We start from the raw sequence: 25286 nt of genomic DNA, 5'->3' as shown, positions 1-25286 counted from the left end.
ATTCTTATTACCAGTTTATTGTCCATCAGAAATTTGGGCAGGGTTAGCATTTAGATGTATCAGTTCATATGTATATTTAAAATATCTCTTAGTTCTCCAAGTGTGCATCATGAACCATTATTGTGCTCTTTTGAGGTCATAATTGGTATTCATATTCTTCCCACACCCTCCAGAGCCTGGCTCACAGTGTCACTCTTGATCTGCAGCCCTGCTGGAACTGATCGGAGAACCTAATAATATGGAAAGCCAACTTTTCAGTGCTTACATATAACTTTCTCTCTAGCAGTGGCTCTCAACCTGGGCTACATATGGTTTTAAAAAACTCTCATTACCCAGGCTGCACCCCTGACAGATTGGGTCAAGCCTCTGGGAGTAGACCAAGGCATCGGTATTTTTTTTAAACTCCTCCGATGTGCAGTCACAGTTAGGAAATGCTACTCTTACAGATTTCTGTAAGAGTTTAGTTAAGAGCACATCTGAGCTTGTCATTTTTCCTTTCTGGTAATATCTTGAGAGGCAGTGGAGAATTGTCTAACAAAAAAACTACTATTTTTTCCCATGCTAAGCATTTAGATGGAACTGCAAGGATTTGTGTTTTAATCCCATATTTGCAAACAATAGCAATATAAACACAGGCAACTCACTTAACTTCTTCGAACTCCAGTTTCACCCATTTCTAAGAGGAAATAGTACCCATCTTCTAGAGCTGTTATCAGTATTAAAAGAGATAATATAAGTATTCAACATGATATAATATGTAGCACAATGTATGTAACATAGTAATAATAACTAAAATAAATATGTCACTACAATCCTTATTTTCAAAATGAAAGCTCCAAATAGAGAATAAAAATGAACCCCAAATTCATTGTCAAGATTTTTAAATGCTGATCAGTGTTAATACTAACATTTCTTCCACATGTGGGACCACTTCAGTTGGAATAGTCATTTCTTTTAGTGAGAATTAATTTAGGGCCAAAGGTGGTTTCTCTTGTTCATTGCAACATTCTTTTAAGAGATTCTTTTAAGAGTATCCTACACTGTCTTTAGGTTTAGGCTAAAAAAGTCACAAGCGAGTAGGAAGTATTTCTAGTTTAGACATGACGGTGCTTGCCTCTTCAGAGGACCTCAGCGTGTATGGTGACCATTTGTTGTCTTCATAGTGAAACACAAAACACGTTTCTACTGGGATTTTCAGATGTAATAGACAGGTGCTCATTTTAAGGTTAGGCCAGTACCTCTGAGACTTGGAAAACCTCAGCCCAACTCTAAGGAGCTGGACTTTAGGAATGTTGACCGTCTTCAGCCACAGTGGTAATAGCTGAAGCAGGAGGTGTCTGAGAAAGAGAGAAGCAACCAGCTGTACTACAGCTCTTCCTGCCTCCAAAAGAGAAGTTACCCACTTTCCCACACTCACTGTGACATATTCCATTTGCTATGAAAAGTGGTTTATGTCATTCTTAAACACTGCTTTAAGGTTCTGATATATATTGAAATTGCTTATTATACCAATATATCAACAGCATTCAAATATTTACCGTAGTTAATACTTTTCCCTATCCATCCTCTAAATTAACCCATCAGCTGGGTCCTCTGCTTCAGATTCTCTCACAAGAATGTAATCAAAGTGCCATCAAGGGCCACGGTCTCATCCAAAGTCTGGACTGGCGAAGGACGAGCTTCCATGCTCACTGATGCAGTTGTTTCCCAGGATTCAGTGCTTGGAGGGTTGTTAGACTGAGGGCCTCAGCTTCTTGCTGGTTGTGGACCAGAGGCCACCTACGTTCTTTGCCCTGTGGTTCTCACTAATATGGCAGCTTGCTTCAGCAAAACCGGCAAGAGACTAAGTCAGCCATCAAGACAGAAGTCACAATCTTTTGTAACCTAACCACAGATGTGACATCCCCTCAATGCTGTCACATTCCATAGGTTCAAAGCAAGTTATTCAAGGGGAGGAAATACTTAAGGATGTGGATAACAGGAGGCGGGGATCCTTGGGGCCAACTGAGAGGCTGTCTGCTACAGCACCTAACAGCACATACTCAGCCATAAAAGAAAGAAGGAAGGAAGGAGAGAAGGAGTATGCAAGGAAGGAGAAAGAAAGGAGGAAGATAGGGAAAGGAAGGCAGGCAATGAAAGATAGATATAAAAAAAGACAAAAGGGTAGCTTTGCTGCACAGCGTCTACATCAGGATTACTCTGTGGGCACGTATTTCATCACATTAGCACCACAACCATGAATTTCCTGTTTCTTATTTAGAAGGGAAGATAATATGGGGCTTTCTATACATCTGGAGTTAAAAGGAAGCAGAATAAACAAGAATAGTAAGTTTAAGAGGCAAAATGTGTTTCAAATTAATTTTTTTTTTTTTTTGTTTTTTCCCCAAGCTAGCAAAGTTTTTTTTTTCTTCCTTCGTGTTTCAAGTTTTTGGGTTAAGTTTATTATTCTTGCCATTACGTGGCAGACTTATTGCACAAGGAATATAGGACCCTGGATGGTGTTTGCATTTGGTGTTCTCTGGTAGTTTTGGCTCATATGCCAAAATTATGTTTTAATTCTATAGATTGTTATTAGTGGTCGTATATGTCACTCAATTGTAAAAGTGAACTTGTAAAGTACCTTGGATCTCATCTATTCCAGCCTCTCTATTGATGAAACGGAGGTCCAAGTGACCTGGGAAGTTCAAGGCTAAATAGTAACAGAGCCGCAACTAGATCACAAATCTCTCAATTTGAAACCCAGTGTGTTTCCTCTCCTCACATTCTGTGCAAAAGAACAGTCAGAATGTGCAATCCTCCCCTCAACCCTGCAGGCATTAAAACATGTTAGTTGTGGTTTAAATGTGGTTTATTTAGCACTGATTTTCTGGAAGGATCTAAAAGTAACACTTCCAGTTCCTCAGCTAATAGAAGAAGGAACTTTTTCAGGAACTCTACTGTATGATAGTGGTTGCCTAACGAAACACGCAGCTTTTTCATTTGTAACAGATCACACAGGCTCCAGTGCTTCAGTGCTCTGAGCAGGGATCGTAGACATTGACCACCATCTCCAAAATGGCCATGGAAGTCAGGAGAATAATGAAAATTGATATACAAAAATGATTTTACCTCACACCTCCTGCACATTCATAGCTGCAGATTTCATACCTGCAGAGGAGTTTTGGCTAATATCCTAACACCTAGGAGGCTTTCTCCATTTCCAAAGTAGAATTGACACATATATATTCATAAGTTATTTAAAGTAGGTGTCTATTTAATGAGTTTACTGTCTGAATCTTTTCAAAGAATGCAAACATTAGTGACTTTTTATCAAAAATCTGTAAAAAGAGAAAAGGCTCTATGGCGGATGCTGTGGTCCCCACGCCACATCTCTTGGGCCCACCTGGTGCCAACACAGCCATCCATGGTGGGCAGCCGCCAGGTACACTTCAGGTGCCTGCCTAGGTTCTTCAGAAATCAGGCGAGGACCCTCAGGCCATGTGCAGGTGCAGCCTAGAAGTTCAATGCTATTAACACCTCCAGGGCAGCCCTCAACTAAATGGAGATGGGAGTTGGCGGATAAACGCCCTGGTCTCCCATCCTTGTCAAGGACTCCGGAAGGCACCCTCTTCACAACTTCTCAGAGGGGCATCTGTGGGATTGGGCCCCCATCAGCCACTGTGGGGATGAGCTGAATAGCACACACTCCCCACGTCTCTCTCTCCCTTTCCTGGGGTCACCCTCCAAACAAACTACCTGCACCCAAATCCTCACCTCTACCTCTGGTTTCTTAAACGGGCCCCAAGGAATGATGTTGGAAAGAAAGACGAAATGGTTTGTCCCCAGAATCAAGGGCTGACAGAGATAACTGACAAACAACAACTCTGAAGCTGTGACCCAGGAAAACAGCCTTTCTAGAAGAAGTGGTTGTTCTTGACCACTTTTAATATGTGTTTCATTAGGACCATCACCCTCCCGATTTCATGTCTTGCTTTTTCTTTTCATTCTGCAGATTCTTCCGGGAAGCCTAAATTCACCAAGTGCCGTTCACCTGAACTAGAGACTTTTTCCTGCCACTGGACAGACGGGGTTCATCACAGTTTACAGAGCCCAGGATCTGTACAGCTGTTCTACATCAGAAGGTACAGGTTTCATGTCTTTCTGACTTTTCTCTTTCATCGATTTTCTGATTTCAATGTATCAAGTCGCATGCAGTGGTAGGAATGGAAATGATCTATTTTGATGACCTAAATGCATTCACCCATTCATTTATTCAAAAATATTAATTAATATTAATTAATTAAGCCCTTCCTTGGGTGCCTTTTAGGCACTGGAGATACAGCAGTGATTACAAAAAGATAAAGTCCCTGGTCTCATGCGGGAAGACAGACAAAAATTTTAAAAATTTAAAAATTTAATATCAGCTGCTAATATGAGTTATTAAGAAAAGTAGAGCCAGAAGGAGTGTTAGCACTGTGTAAATATATGCATGTGCTTGAGAGTGTCTGAGGGTGAGTGTGTGAAGGTATGAGTGAGCATGTGTGTGAGTGCAGGAATAGGAGTGTGTGAAAGCGGGTACAAGTGTGAATATGCATGAGCGTGGGACAGTGGGTGAGTACGCACATGTGAACATATGTGAACGTCTGGTGGGCTACGTGCTTGTGCGTGAGTGTGTGTATGTGTAAATGTGCGTGAACCCATGGGAGCGTGAACACGTGAAAGCGAGTGCACGTGAGCGTGTGTATGTCGGGAGCTCTGGTGATATCTTAGATGAGGAGGTCGTCGGAGGCCTCTGTGGTACATTATAGCAGAGACATAAATGAGGTGAGAGAACCCATGTCATTATCTGGGGGAAAGACTGTCCAGAGAGAGGAAATTGCAAATGCAAAGGCCCTGAAGCCGATGTGGCAGATTGGAGGAAAGCAGGATGCTGGATGGTACAAGGTGGAAGACAGGGAGAGTATTGGGGGAAAAGTCAGAGGGTTAGCAGAACCAGACTGAGACAAGCCTTGCAGGCCACGGCACAGTCTACTTTCTCTGTGGTGGGAAGCCATGGGGTTTTTTTTTTAAAGATGTGTGTTTTAAAAGACTGTTTGGTCCTATGTAGAAAATAGACTGTGTTCCTGTTAGAGTAGTCACATTCCATAAGGGACTGTGATACTTCTCTATTCCATTTTTTGCGGGTGATCCTATGAAACAACAGGGGAAGAGTAAAACAAAGATCTTTCAACGTAATCACCACCCAAGTCGTTTATTTCTTACCTCTCACCTGGCCTGATTTCCATTTACTCTCATATTGTACCTTTTTGCTTTTTAAAATTTTAGGCTCAAACACTCTATCATCTCCTATTTTCCACCCGATCCCTAAGCCAAGATGCAAGATTAGTGGAGACCCCTGATCTGGTGGTGGTCATCCGTCCGAGGATGGTGCTGCCGACCCCCCGGAGGAGCGGGGAAGGGAAAGCAAGAGGCAGCAGGCAGTTAAGGGCATGAGCTCAGGGCCAGCCACCGGGCACTTCAGCCTGGCTCCAGCCCGCACTCACAGAGCCATGCTGGGCAGATGAGTCAATCTGTCCACAGTTCAGCCACCTCCTCTGCAAAATGGAGGTAATAGACCTGGCCACGTGGCTTCTTGTGAGGATTCTACTAACTCATCCCCGAAAAACACTTATCACAGTGCTTGGCGACAAGCATAGTAAGTACTGAATAAATGGCAGCGACTGTTCTTATTATTGGCAGTGTGATAATAATTTAAAATAATATAGAATTTCAATGCTGTGCTACAAAAGTGATTTTTGATTCTTTACTGCTTATGACTATTGATGTGCTTGCTATAAGACCATTTTCAATGCAGAGCTGGGTGCCTCATTTGCAAATAAATATTTTAAATTAGCAACCAGGACTGGCCTTACTCACCTTCCAGTTGTTGCGAGAGTTCTCTCAGATGTGCCCCAAAGGGCACACAAAGATGAGATGGTTGGGCACCAAATGCACTTTGTTTCTCAGCAAGGCTGATACTACAGAGAGGTAGGGGCCGATAGACAAAGCTGATCTGTATACACACGTTTGGACAGGAAGCTAAAATGTCTGGTAACACTTTTGCATATCTGTTGAAAATTGATTGTTAAATGAAGAGAGATTTTGTAGGTTCAATTTTCATACTTTTGCTTCAGCAACTTAGAAAGCCAGCTCAATCCAAACAAAATAACTTATTTGTACAGGCACAATTAATTAAAATGAAGAGAGAACTAGCAGTTGGGCCCACTTTATGAAAACATTCTCACCATCATAATAGTCATCAAATTTGAACCTGAGCAAAAAGATAAATCCAAAAGGATGCAGCCTTCACAAGTATACATTTGTCCCTTGCCCTCATCCATCAGGGCCAGATACCTTTGCCTCCAGGCCTTCTCTGCATAGCCCAGGCTTTTCAGCATCCCTAGTCCATACCCAGCTCTGTGCCAACAGAGATGTCGCTGAAGGTGTGATGAGGTGGAGGGAAAGTCTTGGATCTATTCAGAAAGATGTCATCAATTATTGCCCTAGTAGAGCTTGGGATCTCAGGGGAAGAAATCGTCACATCCTCAAACCCCCTAAGTATAACCTCATAATTAGGGCCTACCAAACTGGCAAAATCAGTATTTTGTGTTTTCTCTATAAGCATTTAACTATTTTGAATACCTTAGCCAAAACAGCATGAGTGCCCAGCCTGGTTTATCTGAGAAGGGAAGAACTGAGGAGATTAGGAGTATCAGGAATTTACAGTATCAGGAGTGCACCAGGTACAAATGCCTGTGTGTTACCCACTTACGCAAAGAGGAAAATACAAATGCGCTTCTGACTTGTCATTGTTTCTTAGAATTCAGTTCCCAGGCAACTCCTGGGACTATAGAATCATGACTTCCCATTCTGACACACAAATGAAACTGTGACATGACATCATCCAGAACCGGAGCAGTGGAGGCAAGAAGAGCAGGAGGGGCTGATGCACTCCCTGCCTGGCCTTGGTAGCTAAAGCACGAGGGAATCTAAACACGTCAGGCTGTCAACAGGATAGGCCCAGAGGCAGCTGCATGCTTGCCTGGCTCTGCTCCCAGCCAGGTGAGCTGGTGGAAGAGGCAGCCAGTTCAGAATAGTCTGTGCCACCCTGTGATGGAGACCGTGCCAGATTCAGCCTCTGAGCTTGGAAGGGGCTCAGCAGGAGTGCAACTTACAGGCCCGGCAAAAAGAGGCTCTGGGAGCCTGTCAGCATGCTCTGCTCTCTCAGCCTCTTGCCAGCAGATGTCTCGTTTCCAAAGAAATGGGGATGTGAAGACTCAGTCCCGAAGGCTGAACCCCCCACCCCCACCAATATCCTGGCTGTTGAAGAGAAAGTTTATTTTCCATGCAAGTCTGTGGGGGAAATTAGAAAGGAAAAAGAGCGTTGTTACTTTATTTTCTTTTTTCTAAGGAAAATGTTAAATTTTAAACCTAAAACACTTGATCTGGATGTAATGAAAACAGTTGCCCTTAGGACATAAATGATGTTTTATTTTTTTGATTTCTCTTCCAATTGGGTGGAAAGCACTTAGGTGGAAAGCATTTCTTCTGCTCTTTATTCTGACTTTTATTGGTAGGCTGTTTCTGTATTTCTCACCCCTATTTCAAAGCCAGTCTGGGAGCAAACCTAAAGCACTTAAGTGCTGGAAGTAAAAGGAGAGAGTAGCTTCCATAAACGGGCTTGGTCATCTGTAGAGAAATTCTACTCAGTGAAGGCAGGCAACAGAGCATCTGTTTTGTAAGTCCATTTGGCTTTTTTTCTAAATTTAATAGTTTAAAAAGAAATGTTAAGTGTGTATTTAAAATAAAATCCATCTTCAGTTAATGAGGGAGGGGGTTGGGAGTTGTGTTGTGAACTAGCTCTTCCTGATCCATGGTGCTTAAGATAAGTGCTGTAAGTTGTTTGTTCCCTGGAGCTAATCGGTGGGGCATAATCTAAACAGTGTTTTTCATAGAGTCCCCATGGGGACCAGGGTGCTGACAAGCGGAAGTTGAGAAACTGTGTGAAATACACAGAGCTTACCACCCTGTTACCAATCCAGACCTGCCAAGCACTGGCCTGCATCCTTAGAACGTTTTAATACTAACTTTAATACTGTCAATCATGCTAAATACATTTGATATCTCCTCTGCTATTATTATATGAAAGCCGCATTCCCTGGCCAATCTTGTTAAACCATTCTCTTTACTATACTCTCATTGAGTTTGAAAGTCAAGATAAAATCAACCATACTATAGTTCAATGACCCCCTTATCCATATTTATTTTATCTTTTTCTTATCCTAAACACATACACATAATACACACAATTCTTTCTTCCACCCTCTACCCACTTAAGTTTCCCATCAGAGATGAGTTTCCCTCTCACCCAAGGGTAAGCAACTTTTAAGAATCTCAACCAGAAATTAAGCAGCAGTTCACGGTCCACGTTAATCCCAAGTTCTTTCCAACAGCTGATGGGCAGCTGTCTCAAGGACCCCCTGATATTACACAAGTTACCTCTTAGTGCCAAACAGACCAGCTTGGGAAACAGCTGTAAAGAAGGAAATGTGTGTCTTCCCCCAGCTCCCCATCCTGCCTTCCCACAGCCTGCAGGGTCCTTGTTGCCCACTGCTGCCCAGCACCCACCCCCAAGGGCGATGCTCACAGACCTCCACCGTCTGGCCTGCCAGCCCCAAGCGCCTCAGCCCACACAAGGTCATTCCTACTCCCTTCTCCCTCAGCCACAGGTTACCCGGCTTTATGTCTCCCTGACTTATAAACCCCCTTCTCAGCTGATAGCCTAGTGAAAAGTAAATAGCAAATTACCCCACCTAGGTAGCAATTTTAATTTTTTTTTCTAAATTTATTTATTATTTATTTATTTATTTATTTATTTATTTATTTTATTGGCTGCTTTGGGTCTTCGTTGCTGCACACGGGCTTTCTCTAGTTGCTGTGAGCAGGGGCTACTCTTCGTGGTGGTGCATGGGTTTCTCATTGTGGTGGCTTCTCTTGTTGCGGAGCATGGGCTCTAGGCACGCAGGCTTCAGTAGTTGTGGTACATGGGCTCAGTAGTTGGGGCTTACCGGCTCTAGAGCGCAAGCTCAGTAGCTGTGGCGCACAGTAGTTGCTCCATGGCATGTGGGATCTTCCCGGCCCAGGGATCGATCCCATGTCCCCTGCACTGGCAGGTAGATTCTTAACCACTGCGCCACCAGGGAAGCCCCAGCAATTCTAATTTAAGAAAGTTTTCTCCAATTATTCCATTGCCTTCTGTTCCCTCCCTTCTTTCCCCTATTGCCATCTATTAAACTTTTACCCATCTTCAAGATTGCTAAAAACGTCACCTCCACCTTGAAGCCTTCCATGAATGGCCAGAGCAGCCGTTCCCCCCTCACTCCAGGGAACACTGTGTGTGAACACTTGCCCACACTGCTTTGTAATACAGTTTCTCAGTCATTCCCCTGCAGCAGGAGAAATTCACATGAATCCCCCAGAATACCCAACACAGTGTTTTATAATATAATCAATGCTTATAAAATATCAATGTACTGAATAAAGGAGACAAAGAAAAGAAAGTACCCAGATGGTAATTTCTGAGTCATCTTCTAACCTGAAGGTAGGGATCAAGTCTCATTAATCATTATAGCCATGCAGAGCTAGTGCCAGATATCATGCTTACATAGTGCTTGCATAGGAAGTACCCAATGATGGCTTGCTGAATTCACTCATTCAGTCAGGCAGGCAGATGGGAAATTGGAGGAGAGTTGTGTCACATCCACTCACATGTTTACTCAGTTCCTGCTGGGATGGGCTTGAGTCTGAGCGATCTTTTGATTGCTCTGCATTTTTGTTCAGGTCCCCTTGGCAGCTGATCAGGGAATATCCTTTCCCCAAACTGACATCCTCCCACAGTGAACTTCCTGGCATCTTTCCCTTCGACACACATCCTGCTGTTGTTTTGTTTGCTTGTTTTTGTTTTCAAAAAAATGTGTTTATTTTTTCACTGCCAGTGAGATTTAGTAATCATGTCATATGTTCAGTACAAATAATAATGTAATATCAGCTAAAAATATACTATTTCTTCTATAATTATTCCATATGAAAAAAACCATAAAGTTAGTGAGATAGGGATTTTCCTCAACATGGGGATTAGACACGTTTAAAGGGATGTTAAAAAATTTCAGGTGACTATAGCACTGTGACCCATCATGTAGCCTATGCTAATAATTATCACAAAGATTTAAAATATGGTTCTCAAATTCTCATACTTATAGATTAGGAACCTAGTGCATATTTATCATGATAGCATCTGAAGTTGTTTCCTAGTTAAGAAAGTCAATCATTCTGTGATTCATCTAACAGCCTCTTCCCTCTTTGTCCAAGATCTGCTAGTGGATGTGTGTTTTGTGTTAGCCATGCTTGCTGTTGAGTCAGGAGCCTCCTCGTTTAGTCCATCATTTAATCAGTTGGACTGTGATGAGACTGGATCTTCCTTTATGTGAAAGGATCTAAGATCATGGGACTTTAGGATACATTTGAAGCCCCATCCTTGTACTATACCAGGAATAAAACATTCTAGAACAATGTAATTATTTATAGACACGATTGGCATAACTTCTCATAGAGTTTTCAAAGAAAGATCTACCTTAGTTTAAGTTCTTAATTGGTCCTTTCCACAGCTTTCTTTGGACTCCAAAGGCTAATGAACATACGTAGCAGCATCACAGTCTGTGCAAGGGAGACTCTTCCCATATTTGATTTTCTTTTTGTATTATAATCATGTCATACTTGATCTTTTCGTCAAAATTCAGGAAAATATAAAGCAGTCTTTGCCCTTAATGTGTTGACAAGCAGAAGGCTACTGCTTCTTCTTCTTCTTTTTTTTAATCCCCTCTCTCTTTGCTGATTCTTTTTTTTTTTCAGATCTTTATTGGAGTATAATTGCTTTACACTGTTGTGCCAGTTTCCACTGTACAACAAAGTGAATCAGCTGTATTTATACATATATCCCCATATTCCTTCCCTCCTGAGACTCTTTCCCTCCCTCCCTATCCCATCCCTCTAGGTCATCACCCATCATCGAGTTGATCTCCCTGTGTCATGCAGCTGCTTCCACTAGCCATCTATTTTACATTTGGTGGTGTATATATGTCAATACTATTCTCTCACTTCATCCCAGCTTCCCCTTCCCCCCTCACCATGTCCTCAAGTCTGTTCTCTACATCTGCGTCTCCACACTTGCTGTTGTTTTAAGTCATCTGGGTAAATGATGCTTTCTGTAAAGAGGGATGGAGGTGAATAACTCTATGGTGGAATTTAGTTATGGAGATGTAGCTTTTCTGATTTCTTCAGTGTTCTCCATGTGTTCTTTCCCCCATGCCTTGTTTTGGTTCTTCTTATCTGATCCAAGATTTAGGAAAAGATGAACTTGTTCTTTGTAGAGAAACCAAAAAAGGAACTGATAGGCAAACATGTTGATTCAATTCAGCTTATTTTTGTTTTCCTTTTTTTGATATTATAATTAAATGTCCATTTCTATTTACAAAATGGAGAAGAAAAATGCTTTCTCAGTTTGGAGAATTTTTTTAAATTTCTGGGTTCATGCGTTTTGTCTCTTTAATAAGTAGAGGGGAAAAGGCTAAAATTCCCATGTTTCTTAAAGGTTACCTGGGTGTCCAGCATGTTTGAAATGTTCCCATGGCTCTTCATGTAATTAAGGAAAAAGTCAGGAGTATGGGAAGGAGTTCAAGGCAACAGGAAAACAATCCGCCACCCCCACCCCGGCCCCGAACAGTGGACAGCTTTGCGAGGTGGATGCAGGATGCAGTGGTTCAGAGTAGGGTGGTAGCCGATTTTCTACTTCAGAGTCACCCAGATCTCAATGTGACTCAGCCTGGAGAACACCTTCAGCGTGCCGCCTCAGTTTCTAACATCATGAGTTGGGGAAATACCCAGGTTTAAAGACTCAACCATTCTCTGGGAATCTCTATAGTTTGGTAGTTAACTCTTTGCAGTGTTTTAATAAAGGAACATTTTTAAACCTCCGTAAGCCTGAGAACCCTCATCTGTAGAATGTAGATAATAAAATACCCACCAATACTTAATTTAGGAGCTGGCACATTATACAGTCAATATAAGGGTTGCTTTTGGTATAGGCAAAAGTACCAAATGGCTGCCTATCCTATCAGTCAACAGACACTGATCATCAGTACACAGATGTGCTACTTCCTGGAAATGGTGCCACTAAGGTACCTGCTCGAAAAATATTTGTGTCCCAATTTATTGAATCTGACTCTCAGGCACCTTACTTTGACTTACGCTATGGCATGATTTGGGGAGCAATTCATCCTTTTTTACCCTCCATTTCAGGAGCACTCAAGAATGGACTCAAGAATGGAAAGAATGTCCCGATTATGTCTCTGCTGGAGAAAACAGCTGTTACTTTAATTCCTCTTATACCTCCATTTGGATCCCCTACTGTATCAAGCTAACGAGCAATGGTGATACTGTGGATCAAAAGTGTTTCTCTGTTGAGGAAATAGGTAAATCACAGGTTTGTGTTTTATTTGACATGGCTTTAGATTAAATAAGCGGGGAAGGCTGCAAAGTCCAAGTGTATGCAAGAAGGAAGACTGTATCATTGCACTCTGTAAATGGATGGAAGTCTTTACTGCACGTGAGATCAGCTGGTGAATAAGAGAGAAAGGGCAGGGGGAGCCTGGGTTGGCGGTAACATGAAACAATCTGACAGTGAAAGTTGTAAAGAAAAGAGTAGAAGCCTTATGGAGTCTTTTCCCTGAGAATGTCTCTAAAGCTGGATGGTATTCTCGTGTGCAAGGGACAAAGTACACTCTTAAGATTCCTTCTCGCCTAATCATTTGGTATGATTATTACATTCAGATCTACTGAAATACATTGGCCTTGATCTCTGCCATTGCTATGATAAATGCCTAGATTTTCTTGACCACTCTGGATTCTTACATTGACAAAACAGCCAAAATCAGTTTAAAGACATGTTTATAAGATCTCAAAACAAACATGAGATAATCAGCTCAATGAACAAGTGAAAGATCCAAGCAGCTTATCCCTTGCCCATCACAAGGGAAATGAAACAAAACAAACAACCATAATTGGAATATTCGTGTTTATACTATAATAGTATAAACAGCTAAATGGAAAGAATCAAAGGACTATGAGTAGCTGCCACTGGTACTTCAAATCTATCCACAAAGCTCATTTGTTGCTTATAGGAATTCCTTGGAGCCTGTCTCAGATGTGTTGTTCTTGTGCATGGTTTCCCAGGCATCAGAAGACTGGAAGAGACAGAGAGAGTGTGGGTAGAAACTGTAGATGGAAGCAAGTAAATCTGATACAAGTAGCCTGACTTTGAGGGAGAAGATTGAGAGAACTGTAACAAGCAGAAAAGAGAACCCAGTTGCACCGTTTAGAGAAACTACTAGTATATATGCCCTAACGTCAATAGATGTAGCTGGCTAGTAGCTAAATGGGTAGTAGAAAGAATACTTTGTCAAGACCGTGTTCTAATCCTGTCCCTGCCAAGAGCCAGCCCCACTCATTTACCTGGCTGACCTGCCCTGAGTGCCTGCTGTGAGCTGGGTACTGTGCTGGGTGTGTTGGCTGCAGAATGAGTAAGACACAGTCAAGTAGGGAAATCAGGCAGGTTAGCAAATAATTGTGTTACAGCACAGTAGGTGCCGAACTCAAGGTGTGTGGAATGCACAGCAAGCCAAAGGTGGTGGCCAGAGGCATGAAGATTGACTGGGCCTGAAGAATGAGAAAGGGCTGCACGGAGATGGTGACTAGTTCGGTTACTTCTTAAAGCATCAGGGGGAGTTGCCAGGTATACAAGACGGACTGTGTCTTCCAACAGCTACTAAGTTCCGAAAGTGATAAACAGCACAGGATGTTCACGGACTCAGGGGCAGTTTGGCAGGCCTCCCTGGCTGGCCAGAGAAATCATCCTTGATCTTGTGTACCCCACAAAGAAACTTACACGTTACCTTACTGCCCAGGGGTACATTTGAGGATGTTTATGCAGGGAAATGACTTCAAGATATTTATTACTAACATTTACAGAGACTTACAATAGATCAGGTATGATAACTATATGAGGTAGGTTATATTATCCCCATTTTACAGATGATGAAACTGATCCCCAAAGCGATTCAATGACTAGCTCAAGATCAGACAGCTGGTAGGCAGAGCTGAGATTTGAACCTAGGCAGCATAGCTCCAGAGCCCGTGCTCTTAACCTCAAGGCCATACAGCAGGGTACTCATGTCTCAGGGAAATTCATCTTGCTGCAGTGTAGAAGGTGGATTGGAATAGCACAGACTAGAGGTGTGGGACTAGAAGACTTTGTGATAATCAAGGCGAAAGATGACGACAGGCAGAATTACCATGAACGCAGGGAAGGAGGGACTGAGAGTGAAAGACAGCAAAGGACTGAGGTGAATCTAATAGACCTGAAGATGACAATCACAAGCCCCAGCTTCCTCATGAATTATGTGTATATTCCACCAGACCTCGCAGGGCTAGTCTTTGGGTTTAAAGTCATATATTAGTCAGGCATTTGTCATTCATTCAGTTTATTAGGCCAATCTTTGAGTCTCTTCCTTGGGCCAGGTAGTGTTCTAGGTGCTGGGGACCAGAAACATCTGCCCTGGTGGGACTTTTTCCCAGGGAGGGTGCAAGGAGACCATTCTGGGAAGAAGAATAATGTGGGGAAGGAGGAGAGGTTGCAGTGGTAGGGTAATCAGATGTGGCTACAGTTGAGATAGCGACACCTGGGCAAAGAAGGAAATGAGAGAACAGTTACGTGTCTACCTGAGGGGAGAGGGCACAGGAAGAGTGAATATCCTGAGGTGGGAGGCATGCCTTTGCTCACTCTAAGAGCAGCATGGGGTAGTGGAGGGACACACAGAGAGCAAGGAGGAGCGTGATCATAGACCAGATCCCAGAGCTCAGAGGGTCAAAGCTATTGTACCCTTTAAGCCATTGTGTGACCTTGGCTTTCATCTGGCGTGATAGGAAGCCTTCAGAAGGCTTTAAGTGATAAGCAATATGACCTGACTTAAGTGTTAAGATGACACCATGTCCACAGTGTTGAGAGTCTGGTTGAGAATAAACTGAAAGGGGACAAGGACCACAGGAAGAGATGAGTTAGGAGGCAAATGCAGCAAAAAAAAAAATGATAATGACTAGGAACAGGTTAGAGTGGGGCGCGTGGTGAGAAGTAGGTGGATTCTGGGAATATCCTGAAAGTGCAGCTGACAGAATGTGGGGTGGTGAAAAAAAGGTGAGTTGAGGGAGAGTTGACCATTTTTATCCTGAACAACTGGAGGAATGGCGTCACCATTAACAGAGCTAGGGAAGGTGGAAGAGGAGCAAGTTTCAGGCAGAAGACTAGCAGCTTGCCTGTGAATGCATTCAGTTTCAGATGCTTTTTAAACATTTCAGAGTGTTTCTCACATCTTAATGTGTCAACTAAGGCACCTGGAAATAAGCATAGAAGGGAGAGGCTATTATTATGCTCAGAACGATGGTGCTGAGCCTTCTCAAAAAGGACCCTGTTCTATATCCTCTATTTAAAGTAGACAGGGAGATTTTTAAGATGCAACATGAATAATAAGTCTGAGAAAATTTTTCATTAAAAACATCTTTATAGTTCAGTCATATAAAGGGTTAAGCTTTCGTTTTCAGAATTCATCAATCCCCAACAAATCCAGAAAGATGAGATATAACTGTCATTATGTGACATATGTAGCTTAGCTATTTTGCAAATCCCTTCAATTTAATTTCCAAAATGTGGTCATGATCAGTCAAATTGGGACTTTCTCTATTTTTTAAGAAGTAGTATCCACTACACAGTGGTCAATGGCATGCAGTTAAGTAAAAGACAGAAAACACTGATTCATTACCATTTGAGAGAGCAGTGTAAAGCCTTCCTTTTATATCCAAAGAACTGATCACATGTGACTAGGAAGACAAGCTAAGGAGTATTTACGGAGTGTTCGGAAGAATTGTGCTAGTTGCAGTACAGAAATGGCAAAGACAAGAAATGAGAAAAAAAATGAAGACGACCTTGCCCCAGGTTACGTACAGCTTGAAAGAAAAAAGACTTCTCCACTCCTGATTCCAAAACACCCACATGTTTAAATACCATAGGTCTTTCTTACTGTCTGTTGCTTCAGTTTTGAGTTAAAGTGAATTTCTTTTCCACAATCCCAAAGTATTAATCCTATCAGAACCAAAAGAAATGTAAAACATGGCAAATCCTCAAGGAGAGTTATAGATCAGATTTTAACCTCAAAAAGGAATTTTTATAGGAGCTTTTTTTTTAAGTTAAAAACAGATCATTCTTAAGTTAAAAAAAAATGATACTCTCCCATAAACTGAGAGTATAATAATGAGAATATGGAAGAATTAAGAATAATTATACATTTGAATAATAAACATGCATAAAATAACTTAGTCTCTTTGTAAGAAAGCATGCCACTAATATCGAGCTGTGTCTGTATACAAATTCTCTGTTGAAATGCACAGTGCAACCAGATCCACCCATTGGCCTCAACTGGACTTTATTGAACATCAGTTTAACGGGGATTCATGCAGATATCCAAGTGAGATGGGAACCACCACCCAATGCAGATGTGCAGAAGGGCTGGATAGTCCTGGAGTATGAACTGCAATACAAAGAAGTCAATGAAACCCAGTGGAAAATGGTAAGATATCATTACATCTCACATTTAAAAATCCTTTGCCTTTTCTTCTTTTTAGTTCACCAACCCCCTTATTTATAATTAGACTTTCTTTTGACTTAACACCACATGCCCATGCTATATGAGCTCTAATTTCTTATTTGAGAAAAATGGATATAATCAGTAAAATACCATCTTGGAATTCTTTAAGGCAGGAGATGCTTACATGGAGTTTTATACAAAAATCTATGAAAGGAAAGGAAAACTATTTCTCCAGTCGTTACTGGTGTCCAGTTTAACCTTAGAACCATATCGTATACTCTAGCCACTTAGCTGTCTTTGAGGATGTGGCTAAATATGGTTATGATCATGTTTAGCCAAGGTCACATTGATCAAGGTCAGTGGTGAGCTGTGGCTACATATCTGCCCAGGATTTTTGTTTCTGCTATTCAGCAGACCGGCACTAAAATGAGTTCTTGAGTGACTACAGGAGGGAAACAAAGGGAAGGAATTTATCCCCTAGGGGTTTCAGAAGGCTGTTTTGTTACATACCTCAGGGGAGAATCAAGCTAAGAGGTTTTTAATGTAGGCAAGTGGCATGGTACAGGTTGACCTCTGAACTCCTCACTTCCTTGCCAAGTGTATGGGAGCTGGGCACTTAGATAAATTCCACATGGCACACAACAAGAAGAAAAACAGGATTATCATGCTGGTCCCCATGTAACTAATTCTAAATCAGTCTAACCACAGCCCCAGGCCTGGCCAAGCCAAGTGGTTTCTGGCCAGTCACCAGGTCGTGCCCAGCAGCCTGGCACAGCCTCGCTCCCAGAATGTTGAGACACCAGGCCCTGTCCATTCAGTGAACTGCTGAAGAAAGATGCCAGTTTTGTCATTAGAGGAAAGTTAAGTTTAGAGCAGCTTTAAACAGTTAAATATTGGGCTTCAAGGTTCTGTTTGCAGAATCATTTTAATTTAGATATCTGTTCCATAACTTGGTGCAGAAACACTTGGCTGGTTGCTGAGTTAAACACGGCTTTCTAAATTCAAGCTTCAGTCAAACATTTGTTCAGCAACCAGGTACTGAAATAACTACTGTGCACAAGGCACTGTGCTAGGCACTCCAGGGCAGCAATTCCCAAAGTGTAAACTTTGGATCCCTGAAGGTCCCTGGGACCCTTTCAGGTAGTCCACAAGGTCAAGACTATTTTCATAATAATACTAGAATGTTCTTTCCTTTTTTCACTGTGTTGAAATGGTACAAAATGCAATGATACAAAAGCAATGATGGAAACACTGCTGCTGCCTTAGCACAAATCAAGGCTAATTCCAAAATGCACTGATAGTCAGTGTATTTTTCACCATAATGCATTCACAGTAAAGAAGCGGGGAGCAGGGCTGGGGGGAGGCAGTTTCACATAAGAATGTCCTTGATGAAGCTGTGTATATTATTAAGTTTATTAAATCACGACTTCTGAGTATGTGGCTTTTTAATATTCTGTGTGACACATGGGAAGTACACATAAAGCACTTGGGCTGCAAACAGAGGTGTGGATATTTGTCTTGAGAAAACGCATTTAAACACCTGAGTTGCCTGCTTGAACTAGCTGCTTTTTGCTTGGAACACCATTTTTACTTTGAAAGAACAACCGATAAACTGATAGATGGCTTTTCATATTCGAGTTGGCAAATATTTGGCATACAGTTCCTGAAAAAGAATGAAGTGAGCTTAACACGTCAAGAAAAACAATTGACAGTATTTGTTGCCAAGGACAAAATTTGAGCTTTCAAGATTAAATTCAAATTTTGGAAAACTTGCCATCTTCAGCTGTGAGCTTGATAGCTTTCCCAGCCTCTGAAGATTTCCTGGTGAGATCAGTGGTGATATAAGCAAAAGTGATTTTTTTTAATATTGTGTAATAAAATGTGTGAACATTTAGAAAATCCGCATAACTCAGTGAACAATATTTTCCAAATGACCAGTACATACTGTAACCAAAACCACGCATGGGGAAATGATCCATTCAAGGTACCAGATGGAATGGTGGATTTTAATATAACGAAGTGTGAAAGATTCATTGATATGGTTTCAGATTCCACATTGCAACTAACCTTTAAGAAAATGTCACTCACAGAGTTTTTTTGTTGGTGTTAAAGAAGAACATGTACAATTGTCTGAAAAGGCTATTAAAATATCTCTTCCTTGTCCTCACTATACATCTGTGAGACCGAGTTTTATTCATGTACCTCAACCAAAACAACACGTCCTAACAGTTTTAATTCAGAAACAGATGTAAAAATACAGCCATTAAGCCAAATATTAGAGAGATTTGTGAACATGTAAAACAATGTCATTTTTCTCACTATACTTTTATTGTTTCAGAAAGTAAAATAAATTTTATGAAAATATGTTAACATGAAATCAATTTATTATTTTAATTTTGAAATTAGTATTTTTTAAATTCTCAGTTTCAATTTCTAGTATGGTAAATAGTGATAGGTATAATCCCCTCCCCCCCCCCAAAAAAAAACCAAAACAGAACCTTTAGGATTCTCCATCATTTTTAAGAGTGTAGAGAAGACCTGAAACAAAAAAAGTTTGACGACCTAGAAAAAGATGTAAATCAGAACATTAGCACTCAGATTGACTGCTAATACTCCAAACGCTGAAAGTCCATGGTGTATGGTTCTAGTTCTGTCCCAGCCAAAGCACTGACAGGAAACCCACACCCTGAGCCAGACGCATGGGAGCATGGGACTCAGTCGACTGTTCGGGGCTGCATCCCAACAGCACTTTGTGCCACTTTTCACTGCACCCCTGCTAAATCTCATCAGATAGTCCAAAGGGGTCAGTTAACTTTTTCTTTACTTACCTTTTATAAATGAAGTTATAAATTCGTGATATTTATAAGTTGGATAATTTGCAAGGTGTCTCAGGATGGTCATGAGTATCAAGGGCCCAGCTATAAGAACTGACCTCTCTTGAAGAATTTACATTCTAGTTGGTTATGAGAACAAAAGGCATATAAGCATAAAAAGAAGAGGTGGTTGTAAGTCAAGGGCGAAAAGGGTAATGTTTGTGACTTGTATCAGGAATTCATGTTACCATTTGACAGTACTGACTTTGGTATTATATGCCCATTTTTTATTTACTAAACACATTTTGAATATAAAAGTAATTCTAATGACCATGTAGTTGCTTATAACTATTTATCTGCTAAACCAAGTTAAAAGTCTGTTGAATTTTTTTTAAGACTTAATGGGTGGCATAGAGTTATCCACAATGTATTGGCCATCTCTTGAATACCCACTATATACCTTGTATCGTGCTGGGCTTTGGAAATGTAAAGAAAATGAAGGCATTGTTTGCCTCCAGGAGTTTGCAGTATAATATAGAAATCTTAGCAATGTCTTACCTGGCAGGATGGAGTCAGGATAATTGCCGGAAAGTGTTCTTAGACTATCAGCAATACTTGCACTGAGAGTTAGCCAAGAATAGACATTCCCTCATAGGCAGGTGGCAGGGGTCAGGGCGGGTATTAGGAGCCATGTGAGCAAATTTGAGTTTGGTGTGGCTGGTGTGGAGGGTTGAGGGAAGATGGAGAGGGGCCCATGGGTCAAATGGCCAAGGTTTCCTTTTTTGGTTTTGTTATTAATGAAATCTGTAAAAAAAAAATAGTATTGGTGACAGTGACAGAGAAATTAGAGCTTCAAGAATGGAAACATAGGCTTTTAAAAATATTTTAACTCTCATATTCAGAAGCATTTTAGGTATACAAATGTTCCATATATTAAGAAGTTTCTATAAAAGATGCAAACTAACCATTCTGTGTACATAGGAGGAAAAAAAGAGGTACTTTGTGAATAGAAACTAACTGAGATGAAAGGAAATTTGTTTTAGAAGCTGAAGGCACAGCTTCTGACTTAATAAAACAAATTATGAGAATCTTATTTATGTGAAAAGCCCATGCTGTTGAAAAAAAGAGTGTTCCTAGTTTTCTATAAACAGGAACAAGATGTTCTACCCAAAAGCATAAGAAAAGTACATATTGGATACCTGCTTTGAAAGTTTGACTTGGAGAAAAACCCCATCATTACTTGTGTCTACCTCTTTGATAGCAACATGTCTTAAAGTTCTCATAGCCTCACCTGCCCTTCCCTGGGAAGGTGAAGGAATATCCTGGCCTTCAGGGTTGTGGAAGCCTGATGTTTGTTGACAAAGGCCTCCAGTGACTTTTCTTCACAGATTTTGAATAGCAAACTATTTTGAGGTGGCTTTAAGCCTTCTAGAACAAGCCGATAGAATTGTTTGAAAGTCTAATTAAGACAACTCTGATTTTTCTAGGACACGTTCCAATTCTGTGATCATATGAATGATGACCCAGGATTTCCAAAGAACAGATATAAATATAGGAAATGTTTGGTTTTTTCTGTTCTTATGTCTTTTTTCATAAATTTGTTTTCTTCTCTTTTTTATTTTATTTTTATTTATTTTTTATCTATTTTTGGCTGCATTGGGTCTTCGTTTTTGAGCATGGGCTTTCTGTAGTTGCCGCGAGCTACTTTTTGTTGTGGTGCATGGGCTTCTCAGTGTGGTGGCTTCTCTTGTTGCGGAGCACGGGCTCTAGGCACGCAGGCTTCAGTAGTTGTAGCACAGGCTCCGTAGTTGTGGTATACATGCCCTAGAGCATGCGGGCTTCAGTAGTTGCAGCGTATGGGGTCAGTAGTTATGGCTCATGGGCTCTAGAGCGCAAGCTCAGTAGTTGCGGTGCACAGGCTTAATTGCTCCGAGGCATGTTGGATCTTCCCAGGCCAGGGATCGAACCCATGTCCCCTGCATTGGCAGGCAGATTCTTAACCACTGCGCCATTAGGGAAGTCCTTCTTCTGATCTCTTTATATGAGAATATAATATCCCAAAGGGTAGGCAATGTATATGTAATCTTTTTTATAATTCTGCCATTCTCTGTAATAATTCTATTATGCTTTGATCTTAGTAAATATCTGACAACCTAATGCAAAGATATAGCTGCATTTCTTTAAAGAAGTCTATCATATCTTTGGGTTTATACAAAATAAATTTGAGGACTACTATCCATTTAACAAAAGGATTATTTTTTTACCATTTTCTTATTGAAGTATAGTTACTTTACAATGTTGTTACTAAGTTATTTGCCTTGATCTTTCTCTAAATAGCAGACTCTACCAGTGCATTTTGAAACGTTGCCTACTTTACAGAAATTCATTTTGAATACAAGTGTAGAAACACCTCATAGAGCTTATTGCATTGAATTGTTGACTCTCTAACCAGTAAGTTTCCTATTTTGTCTTGAAAGATGGACCCTGTATTGTCAACGTCAGTTCCAGTGTACTCGCTGAGACTGGATAAAGAGTACGAAGTGCGTGTGAGATCCAGACAACGAAACTCTGAAAAATATGGCGAGTTCAGTGAGGTGCTCTTTGTAACGCTTCCTCAAATGAGCCCATTTGCATGTGAAGAAGGTAAACCTAAGAGATTAAGATGGCAGACAACCTGGTTTTTGTCAATATACAGGGATACATTCCATATGTTAGGATGTTGTCCAGATCAAGATACATTAGCCTCAATTGTCAGGATGAGGGACCTTGAGTTCGCTACCTGTAACAGGTATTATCCATCGCAAAAGAGGAAGGAGGATTTCATTTTCGGATTACTCAGGAAAAATCATGGGGTAGGTGCAAGTTAAAGAGGAGAAGATGCACTAAGCTATCAATTGAGGGGGGGTATCTCCAGATAACAGAATTTCAGGTGATTCTTTTCTTTATGTGTTTCTGTATTTCTAATACTTTCTATGAGTTTGTTTTGCATTTATAATCAGAAAAAAAAATGTTTTTCAAATACACAGTGAAGAAATTCGGATTCTGGGTGGATGGTTATCCATGTGGCATCTAAGAGAAAGCCTAATATTGAGTCAGCTTTAGTAGTCAGTGGCAGGTGCTTATGGGTTTTAGAAAGTTTGGGTGTCGCTTTTACCTGAAAGAAGGCTTAGTATATCGTGTGCTAGTTATGCTCAAGAGTGACAAGGAATATTTGAAGAGCCTGTATAAAGGAAATATAAACATATAGTTTAAAGAAATGAGACCTGTGAATTCAGAATAAAAGATTTAAAATTTTTGGATACAGAAATAAAGAAGGCTGCTTAACAATGAAGAGTAAGTGTGTAAAGTATTATCACTCTCAAATGTGAATTGACTATAACCCATCTCCATTAAAAACACAAGGTTTACAGGGCTTCATGAGGGTCTGAGGTTTGTTAATGAAATAATCACAAGCTACAGAGAAATTTATATTTCTGCACTATGGTACAGGTAGAATCTGTGATACTATATAACATAAATGAAAATGTCCATAGCACCATTTTTTCTAAGCTCTACTCAACAGGCTTATTGTTTCAAACAATATTTGATATAATGAAATTCTTTAAATTTTAAAATTTTAAAAGTACATTTGCCACATGCCTTTTAAGCTTATTGTGATGGCTTAAAGATTTTTTTAAGCAAGCTTTTCCTTCTCTGTTAAAAAAGAAAAAAATTAAGCTCTCGCTTTATACTATGTTCCTGAGTATATCATTGATATAAAATTGTAGATACCACAAGATACAACAAAATGCTATTCTCTCCCCCACTAATTCTTTATAATATGCATAATATCTCCCTTGGGGATTTTAATAACTGAATAAGAAAATAAAAGAATATTGCAGCATAAAAGCCTACTTGTAACAAAGCAACATTAAGGTAAATTCCCCCTTAAAGGCAGTCAACCTCTGCCGCTATGGCAGTTGTTCTTAAGAAATGAAATAGAAGTTTTACAAACAGACTCCCACAAATTTGCTACAAATTATACTAAAATCTGAAGAAGGGAGTCCCGATCTTCCTCTGCCAAACAGTACATTTTTTTAAGCTGTAAATATGTATGCCTCCCTGTCTAAAAAGCTTCAGTGATGATTTAAAAATAAAACTCTGCCCCCATCTTTTTAGTGGATCCTCAATCTGGAGGATAAAAAATATCACCACACCTTTAAAAAACAAACAAACAAACAAACAAATGGACATTGTTTAGGTAAAGTATCAGGTTGGCCAAAAATTTTTCAGGTTCTTCGTAAGATGTTAGGAAAAACCCAAACAAACTTTTTGGCTAACTCAATAGTATCAATATATTAACAGGCATCGCTTTTTCCTAGAGCTGAAGCCTTTTAATGACTTACCCTGAATACATAAGATGCTTAAAGCAGTTTGTTTGTATAAATATGGATTGTGCTTAAACTGTATGCTGTTTCTTTACTTTGATTTTTTTTTTTTTGGCGGGGGGAGGGGGAGTGTGGCAGGGGTACATGAAAGGATCTGAAGAAGTGGATAGAGCTGTTCTTGGAACAGAAAATATTCCTAAGTCACTGCATTGTATTTCAGTGGTTATCAAGTGAAATCACTGACTTCACTACAAGAATACAAATTAGGAAATTTTTTTATGTAGAACAGGAGAGTAAAATGTAAACTTGAACTATTCATAGCTCTGTGAGTGAGATATTGTTCTTGTGTTTTTCAGATTTCCGGTTTCCATGGTTCTTAATTATTATCTTTGGAATATTTGGGCTAACAGTGACATTATTTTTATTCATATTTTCTAAACAGCAAAGGTAAGTGTGATATAACCTACTTTGATATGTTTTGCCAGTTATTTAGCAAACATACACATTTCCATTTATTGTTTAATGTTCGTGAATCATGAGTGAGACATTTCATTAACCCAGTGAAACATTATCTCCTGTTACTCATTTACCACTTTGCTGTGGTCATCATACAGACATCACAGGTCTCAGTTCCATCTGGAAAGTTGTATAGGACATTAAGAGGCTGAGGCTAGTGATATCACCTTGTGATATGCACCTCATCAAAGTTCTGAACAAATTGGCTCGTTTAGTCCAGCACCATAAAGTAGCACTGAGGCTTGGCTGAGTTTCACACAGTCCTAACGTAAGAGGAAATTCAAGTAGTAAACTAAAGCCACCTAGATAATTCAATCCCATAAAGCCTCTTTAGACTTCATATGATGATGATTTTAAGTAAATCTGGATTTTATTTAAATTGCTTGTATACTTATGATTTGGTATTTTACCTGCTTTTGTCAACACAGATAAATTTCTGCTTTTGAAGAGTTTCCATTATGCATTCTCTTGCAGTCAGAAGGCAGGTTCCAGTTATTACTCTGCCACTGCTGTGTGATCCCGTTTGAGTCCCTTAATCTCTCTAGGCCTCCATGTTCTCATGGGTAGTATGAGGGTGTTGGATTATATGACCTTTAAATTTCCCTTAAGCTGTAAGGACTAATTATTCTATTTTCATTCTTGAAAGAAACTCAGTACCGACTACAGGAATTTTTAATACAAAACATAGAAAAAGTTACTAGTACCTGTTGCCAGTTTTCTTACATTTAGAATATTCTTTAAGTCCCATGGGTTAATCTTGCTCCTTCTCCTAGAATTAGGGTAGCTAACACTGTTTGCCTGGGACTTCCCTAGTTTTAGCACTG

The 25286-nt window shown here is 40.3% G+C and overlaps 1 protein-coding gene across 4 annotated transcripts in view; it reads left to right on the top strand.

Moving 5' to 3' along the window:
* The window catches only part of GHR (growth hormone receptor), a 324223-nt gene that overhangs the window by 240993 nt on the left and 57944 nt on the right, over positions 1-25286 (top strand). For all 4 annotated transcript variants that reach the window (XM_057708793.1, XM_057708792.1, XM_057708791.1 and 1 more), the window contains 5 exons: positions 3992-4121; positions 12373-12545; positions 16570-16748; positions 22057-22222; positions 24303-24393. In XM_057708793.1, the coding sequence (XP_057564776.1) occupies positions 3992-4121; positions 12373-12545; positions 16570-16748; positions 22057-22222; positions 24303-24393 (739 nt within the window). The remainder of the gene's footprint in view (positions 1-3991; positions 4122-12372; positions 12546-16569; positions 16749-22056; positions 22223-24302; positions 24394-25286) is intronic.

The sequence above is a fragment of the Hippopotamus amphibius genome, chromosome 15, assembly GCF_030028045.1.
Source record: "Hippopotamus amphibius kiboko isolate mHipAmp2 chromosome 15, mHipAmp2.hap2, whole genome shotgun sequence".
NCBI classification, from domain to species: domain Eukaryota; kingdom Metazoa; phylum Chordata; class Mammalia; order Artiodactyla; family Hippopotamidae; genus Hippopotamus; species Hippopotamus amphibius.
This window is presented reverse-complemented; position numbering and strand designations above follow the sequence as displayed.